This window comes from Zea mays, chromosome 8 (genome assembly GCF_902167145.1).
Source record: "Zea mays cultivar B73 chromosome 8, Zm-B73-REFERENCE-NAM-5.0, whole genome shotgun sequence".
Classification (NCBI taxonomy): Eukaryota; Viridiplantae; Streptophyta; class Magnoliopsida; order Poales; family Poaceae; genus Zea; species Zea mays.
Window position 1 is genome coordinate 94,934,935 of NC_050103.1, and position 7,595 is coordinate 94,942,529.

Consider the following 7,595-nt stretch of genomic DNA (forward strand, 5'->3'; position numbering starts at 1 on the left):
TCCTGTTGACGTGGTCGGTCCGTGCCCTGGGTTGGGCGATGTGGAGGCTCCTCCGAGGTCGAGGTCGAGTCTGTCTTCCGTGGCCGAGGTCGAGTCCGAGCCCCAGGGTCGGGTGAGGCGGAGACCGTCGGCTGAGGCCAGGGCTGAGTCCGAGCCCCTGGGTCGGGCGAGGCGGAGTTCGTCGTCTTCCGGGGCTGAGCCCGAGTCCGAGCCCTGGGGTCGGGCGAAGTTGAGTTCGTCGTCTTTCGGGGCTGAGCCCGAGTCCGAGCCCTGGGGTCGGGCGAAGCGGAGTTCGTCGTCTTCCGGGGCTGAGCCCGAGTCCGAGCCCTGGGGTCGGGCGGATCGGAGTTCGTCGTCTTCAGGGGCTGAGCCCGAGTCCGAGCCCTGGGGTCGGGCGAAGCGGAGTCTGTCGTCTTCCGGGGCTGAGCCCGAGTCCGAGCCCTAGGGTCGGGCGGATCGGAGTTCGTCGTCTTCCGGGGCTGAGCCCGAGTCCGAGCCCTGGGGTTGGGCGAAGCGGAGTTCGTCGTCTTCTGGGGCTGAGCCCGAGTCCGAGCCCTGGGGTCGGGCGGATCGGAGTTCGTCGTCTTCAGGGGCTGGGCCCGAGTCCGAGCCCTGGGGTCGGGCGAAGTGGAGTCTGTCGTCTTCCGGGGCTGAGCCCGAGTCCCAGCCCTGGGGTCGGGCGGATCGGAGTTCGTCGTCTTCCGGGGCTGAGCCCGAGTCCGAGCCCTGGGGTCGGGCGGATCGGAGTTCGTCGTCTTCAGGGGCTGAGCCCGAGTCCGAGCCCTAGGGTCGGGCGAAGCGGAGTTTCCTATGGCGCCTGAGGTCGGGCCTGGCTGCTTGTCAGCCTCACTCTGTCGAGTGGCACAGCAGTCGGAGTGGCGCAGGCGGCGCTGTCCTCTTGTCAGACCGGTCAGTGGAGCGGCGAAGTGACTGTGGTCACTTCGGCTCTGTCGACTGGAGGGCGCGTGTCAGGATAAAGGTGTCAGGCCACCTTTGCATTAAATGCCCCTGCGATTTGGTCGGTTGGCGTGGCAATTTGGCCAAGGTTGCTTCTTGGTGAAGGCTGGGCCTCGGGCGAGCCGAAAGTATGTCCGTTGCTGGAGGGGCCTCGGGCGAGACGTAGATCCTCCGGGGTCGGCTGCCCTTGCCCGAGGCTGGGCTCGGGCGAGGCGTGATCGCGTCCCTCGAATGGACCGATCCTTGGCTTAGTCGCACCCATCAGGCCTTTGCAGCTTTGTGCTGATGGGGGTTACCAGCTGAGATTTAGGGGCCTTGAGGGTACCCCTAATTATGGTCCCCGACAAGAACAACTGAGGGAGACAAGGAGGAAGAGACGTCACTGACGGTGATATATGGCTTAACAACCGAGAGAGGAGGTGCTCTGGATCCTGAGTCGAGTTTAGTTTTTATTTGTTGTTTGTAAAGAATTTATGAGATATTAAAATCGATGATAATATACATATTGTTCGTTTTTATGTAATTATTGTGCACTAAAATTTTATTGAATATTTATGTGTCGTAGCAACGCACGTGCATTATACTAGTCATACTAGAATGATCGTTACCCATACATGGATCGAGTGCTACGTGCATTATACTAGTCATACTAGAATGATCGTTACCCATACATGGATCGAAAACTCTATTGAAGTTCTCATGATTGCACTTCGCTCACTCTATGTTCTCATTTCTTATGAAGTCAAACAGAACCCAATGTGGATATCTGGTGCTAGCACGGCTTCACCATCCCCACGCCTAGCGCTCGCGCAGCACGCAAATAATAGTGCAAAGCGAGCACTCTAACACACACCCCTGCTCTATAAATTTGTGTTTAACTACCAGACCACATAACTTAGTGTTTAAAATAAATAATAATTATATTTACAGTCTATGCGCCGCTCCCCCGCCTCGTGGCAATGCACGGACACATACCTAGTGATTAATTAGGAGTTAATCCTCACAATTCGCAATCCCTAATGTCGATTCCATATCATTATATGTCTGTTCGCAAGCACTTTGACAATTAGCAAACACATTACTAGTATCAGCCATGCTTTGCTCTCCACCGGTTTGGGTCGAGAAAGTTCAGCAGAGAAGAGTTCGCATGGAGAAGTTGACTTAAGCAACCAGGAGGCATCGGTTGGGCTTATTTCATTCCTTGTTCAGTCCATGTCACAAACCGTTAATGTTTTTTTGTTATATAAGAACCTACCAAATAAGACCTTGTCCGGTTCTCCTACAGAGATTAAAAGAGATTAAGAGCAAATTTAACTTGCTGGAGATTTAAACCCACTCAATCTTTCAATCCATATAGATTGAAATTAAAACAAATAGACCCTAAGACATTTGAGAACTTCAATATTCTCATCGGAAATAAATTTCTTATATTATTTCTAATATTAATTCTAAGGGCTATTTGTATTCCGCAACTTTCTAATGATGATCAGATATAACCTTATCTTATATTTATAGGATAATATATATATATATATATATATATATATATATATATATATATATATATATTTCTACCCTACAACTTATATCATATTTTTTTCCTTGATCGGATACAATAGAAATGCAGCAGATATGTATCTCCCTCGGTTAGCCAACAATGGTATACAAATATGTTTTGCATACAATCATTATTAGTTTCACCGATCTATATCTAAATTATAATTATTAGAATAAATTTTAATTCTAAGAATTTAAACAAGGCTTAAATGTTATCACACCTGTTTTAGAGATAGGGACAACATGAGCTACTCAATATTCAAATGATGCTGTTAAATAGCATTATCACCCTAGAACAATCATATCAATGTCACAAATAAAACCTTGTTGCCCCGCCCATTGTAAGGATCAGATAGTTTGCATGTCGATAACAAAACAGGGGAACCGTTTTTAGATCAGTTACCGGTTTACAACTACACTTAGGGCCCGTTTGGCAGGGCTCTAACTTGGCAAAAACAGCTTTAGCTCTGATTTTTCGTTAAAAACAAATTTTCTGGTAGAGTTGAAGCCATTTCTTAAATTGTTTGGCAGAAATGGCTTATCCTAGAGCCAGAGCCATTTTCCTGTATTACAACTATACCTCTTTTCGCCTTCCTTAGAAAAGCACTACGGGGCCACCCCAATAGCATGTTGATGGTACTTAACACCGACAAAGAGGTATAGTTAACGTGTGTCAATTGCTAAGAGGCAACCGTTCATGCACTATGCCAAAGGACACGTCCTTTGATTATATAATTAACTACCTAATCTCTCTAATCATGTTTCGTAAAAAGATGTCTTGTTGTAGAAGAGATTACCACGTAGAGGTGTCTATTTGAGGAGACATCGTTTCATAAATCGGACAATAAGCTAGGATGGCTCAAGGTCAAGATAGAGAACCAATCAGCCCCTTAAGGCCTTGTTCAATTGCGTTAAAACTGAAGATTATTGATGGAGATCAAATATCTTTCTATTTAATTTTAACTCGTAAGGAATTTAATCTCCAATCCAATCCTAACCAAAAGCCCTAAATGTTGGCCTTCTATTGCCCGTGAACGTCACGGCTCCCATTGTCTCCCTGTCGCAGAGCTCCCCCGGCCTGGCCTCACTATTGTAGAGCTCCCCTCGCCATACTATTGTTGAGCACACAATGCTACCGTTGAGTAATAAATAACTACGATAGTAGTTATTGTCAAGACTAAGTTAAATATAAAATAAAAATCATGTTGGCAATACCACACCAGCAAATAAAAACGTCCCATGTTGCTAGCATTAACATGCGCTGCATCTCTTAACAAATTTATGCAGTAACTATATTTCAAAATTTATGTAAAAAAATATACATTTTTAAGGATCGACCGCTCGTGCATTTAACTCATAAATCAATAGAGAAACGTTATAATACAGCCCAAATTGCTTCAGAACATACAATCGCCCAATATGTCCAAAACAGGTGCGGCCAAGGGCGTACCGTTTTACAGGATGCAACAACCAAAGCCTTAAGTTTGGGAGTTTGGGACAAGCGTCATCAACCAAGGCAACTGAACATGAGCATTGGCATACCATGGGCATAAAAATGAAACAATCCAGAGACAATTCTCAGGGCCAGTGAATTCCAGGCTGTGATCCATGTGATAAAGCACTTGCAAACAATACTCAGGTAAACAATATGGGACGACAAATAATCAGCCAAAATCTTCACTCAGCCAATCATAGAAGGTATGTTCCCATTCTCTAAGCATTCCTGGTTGCGATCTGAGACTCAGCCTGACGAGGAAACGAATGACCACAATAGCACAACAACATTAATCCCACGCTTTCAGTCAGATAATCAGGTGCAAACAGTGTACAAAACCAAATACCTCTTTCTTCACGGGCTCTTCCTTCTCTGACAAGATGAGTTCGATGTGGCACGGGGAGGACATGTAAGCTGCACCAGGTAGGTAGGATCTTAAGCTGCAAATAGTAACCTGTTCATAGCATAGCGAACTTCAACTTCAGACTGACTTACGGTTGATGCGCCCATGAGCGCGGTAGGTCCTGCGCCGCTGCTTCTGAGCCTGGTTCACTTGAATGTGTGACACATAGAGGGTATCGACATCAAGACCTTTTACCTGCAGCAGAGAAACTCACATAATTAGCATAACATTACAGAAGCAAAGATAGGTCTGACAGGGACAGTATAATTGTAAACCTCAGCATTGCTCTCAGCATTCTTGAGAAGGTCTAGAATGAATCTAGCAGATTTGACAGGCCAGCGTCCCTGCCCATTTGAGTGACGAGACTTAGCCTGAGCGGTACGTCCAACACCGCCACAATACCTGCGGAACGGGATGGCCTGCTTGTGGGCAATCACATCCTCAAGGTACCTTTTGGCCTTGGTGAGTGACAACTTCCTAAGGGCAAAAGCTGTCTCACGGGTGTTCTACAAGTATGACAGGAGCATTAACAAACACCAAAATATGTCAACATCATATCAAAGAACGAATGGCGTCAGCAACTGAACAATATTGTGTGCCATCATATGAATGAACACAGAAATTATCACAATCATTATCACACCCCAGCTAAGAAATATGTGAAAATTCGAATGTGCCATCATTTACAGAACCAATTGACATAGAATTTTCCAACACATGGACAAAATCAACGGTTCACCCAATAACAATGATCATGGTGTTCCTAAAGTTTAGAGGGATACTCTGCCAGTATATACCACAACATCGTGTTTTTTTCCTTAAGATATTCAACTACAGAGACCAACACTACGAACAGTAGAGCACTGTGCAACTGCGCTTAATGAAGTTATCAATGAGAAAACTTCAATAAAGTCTAATTTTCCTTCAGCACACAAACATAACCATTTACTTCAATATCAGACAGTTCATTTGACAGCATATATACCACAGGAAATGCATGCAATTCAACCACAGCATAGCTTACACAGAAGCAACAGATAATTCACCAAATAAACAAACAAAATGGCATTACTTACTAATCTAATTGGAACCAAGTTGCTACACCTGGTCCACCCAGTAAAAACAAATCTGGCATTCTAAAGGTTTACCAGTATATGTATATGTGAGCACATTATTTTGGCGCCAGCCGCCAGGTGCCTTATGCTGCCATAATTACAGACTCACTAAAAGAAAAAACTCAAGTAGACATCACTTATACTAATCTAATTGGAATCATGTCGTGAAACCTGGTCCAACCAATAACAATGAAGTTTAGCATTCTAAAGGTTACCAGGATATGCAAGTACATTCTTTTGGTACCTGGTGCCTTACTGCCTTACAAATAAGATGTTGCAGTTAGAGAGATTCACTAAAAGAAGAAACTCAAGTAGATGTAATTCAAGGAGGGCTGGAATTTGTGCAAATCAAACTAACTCAAATTTGACTAAATTTATAGTGAATAGTATTAACATTTATGTCTCTAATACCACAAAAATATATTTAATGATTAATTTAATGGTACTTATCTTGTATTATAAATGTAACTTATGTAAGTACTTTTTTATTTAACATCCATCAAACTTCAAATCATTTTACTCCATGGAAAGTGTGAATTGCATCCTTTTGTGGGAGGGAACACAGCATTAGTTTGGTGAATTCAGTCTCATGCTTCCAAAAGCATCTACATAAGAACAACGAAGCCAACCGTAAACAGCATTACTGAAAGGAATAACAACAATAAAAAATTGGTGACACATGATCGGTGATACCATGAGTCAAACGGCATACACTACTTAGGGTAAAGAGGAACTTCAAGATGTACAGTATCTAAAGACTAAGGCGTTGTTTGGATGCCCACGTATCCACCTTAATCCATATGGTGTTAAGAGTGATTTGGTGTGGAATTTAAATTCCACAACAAACAACCCGCCCTAAGGCCTTGTTCGTTTCTGTCGGATTGGTGGGTCGGAATGATTCCTAAACGGATTGCTTCTCTAATTTATATAAACTTTGATTAGCTGGAACGATTCCGGGTGCAATCCGACGGAAACGAATAAGGCCTAAGGCAATAACCGAACGCGGCAAAAAAATGACAAAGCATATCATAAGATCTCTTGAAACAGGCTATAACCGAACGCAGCAAAAAAAATGACACAGACATATCATAAGATCTCTTGAATAGGATCTCGATCGGGAAGCAGGTAGGACACAAACATATCATGAGATCTCTTGAACAGAATCTAGGTCGGGAGGCAGGTAGGAATCTCTCACCTTGAAGTGAACACGTAGGTCACGGCCCATGGCCTTGGTTGCTGCATCGAAATAAAGAGAACCACACGCGAATCAGAAAGCCAGCAGATGCACAAATGGATATGGATACCCTCCGTAGAAAAACTTACACTTGGTGGGGTTGGTTGGCTCCGTCGAATATTTCACCTGGAACCAGAAACAAGGCCCGTTGCACGTCAGGAGTTCGCAAGGGCGACGCCAAATCCATGGCTGCAGGGCAGCGAAGATGCAACAGGCGAGAGAGTAAGGGGGAGGGAGATCTTACCATGGCTGCAGCCGGCGAGTTGGGGGGTCCTCAAGGCGGTGTTGAGATGCTCCTGCGGAGGGAGCGGGAGCCAAGGTTAGAGAACGAAGCGGCGGCGGTAGGAGCGCGAGAAATTGTGTACATGCAACTATGCAAGCCAACTACTGGGCAAAAACCCTAGCGGCTTCGTTATGGGCCGAGCCGCTCGAGCTTGGCCCACGTTCATCCAAGGAAAAAGAACCAGTTTATATCTTCCTTGTCTAAAGTCTTAAAAGACGCTCGGTTTTGGAGCGCTCTAAGTGTTTCGCGTAGGGATGGCAATTTTACCCGCGGGTTCGATTTCAGGTACGAATTTGTACCCGCGGGTCTTGCCCCTATGGATATTTTTGTCGTCCGCGGGTTACCCATGGATATCCGTAAAAACTAAAAACCTAGTGCGTATGTATCATAAAGACTTGAAGTGTTTCCATATTATGTTTTGTATGCTTGTGTTGACACATAATTCATGAAGACTTGTTTGAAGTGTTCCCTGTACGCATAAGTTTTCTAGATTTTTTGCTGGTTATAATTATATTTTCTGGAAAATTTCGGTATTGTTTTTAGATATATAT

At 44.5% G+C, this 7,595-nt stretch overlaps 1 protein-coding gene and 1 non-coding gene across 2 annotated transcripts; both read right to left on the reverse strand.

The window, feature by feature from the left end:
• Positions 1 to 3,862: 3,862 nt before the first annotated feature.
• Positions 3,863 to 7,143, reverse strand: LOC100280639 (60S ribosomal protein L17). Its single transcript, NM_001374586.1, has 7 exons — positions 7,006 to 7,143; positions 6,851 to 6,887; positions 6,723 to 6,763; positions 4,688 to 4,918; positions 4,505 to 4,607; positions 4,356 to 4,423; positions 3,863 to 4,260 (listed from the first exon to the last, which is right to left on the reverse strand). Exons 1-7 carry the CDS (start codon positions 7,006 to 7,008, stop codon positions 4,228 to 4,230), a joined length of 516 nt encoding a protein of 171 aa, NP_001361515.1. The 5' UTR covers positions 7,009 to 7,143; the 3' UTR covers positions 3,863 to 4,227.
• Positions 5,082 to 5,228, reverse strand: LOC111590052 (small nucleolar RNA snoR74). Its single transcript, XR_004852342.1, has one exon. It is a non-coding gene; the product is annotated as a small nucleolar RNA snoR74 (small nucleolar RNA).
• Positions 7,144 to 7,595: the final 452 nt, after the last annotated feature.

Bases quoted from the DNA above. Each gene is read 5' to 3' on its own strand.
- LOC100280639 (NM_001374586.1), bottom strand. The intron at 4,919-6,722 runs GTGAGAGATTCC...TCATACTTGTAG, and splicing joins ACCTACGTGTTCACTTCAAG to AACACCCGTGAGACAGCTTT. The intron at 4,608-4,687 runs GTTTACAATTAT...TCTCTGCTGCAG, and splicing joins ATGCTGAGAGCAATGCTGAG to GTAAAAGGTCTTGATGTCGA.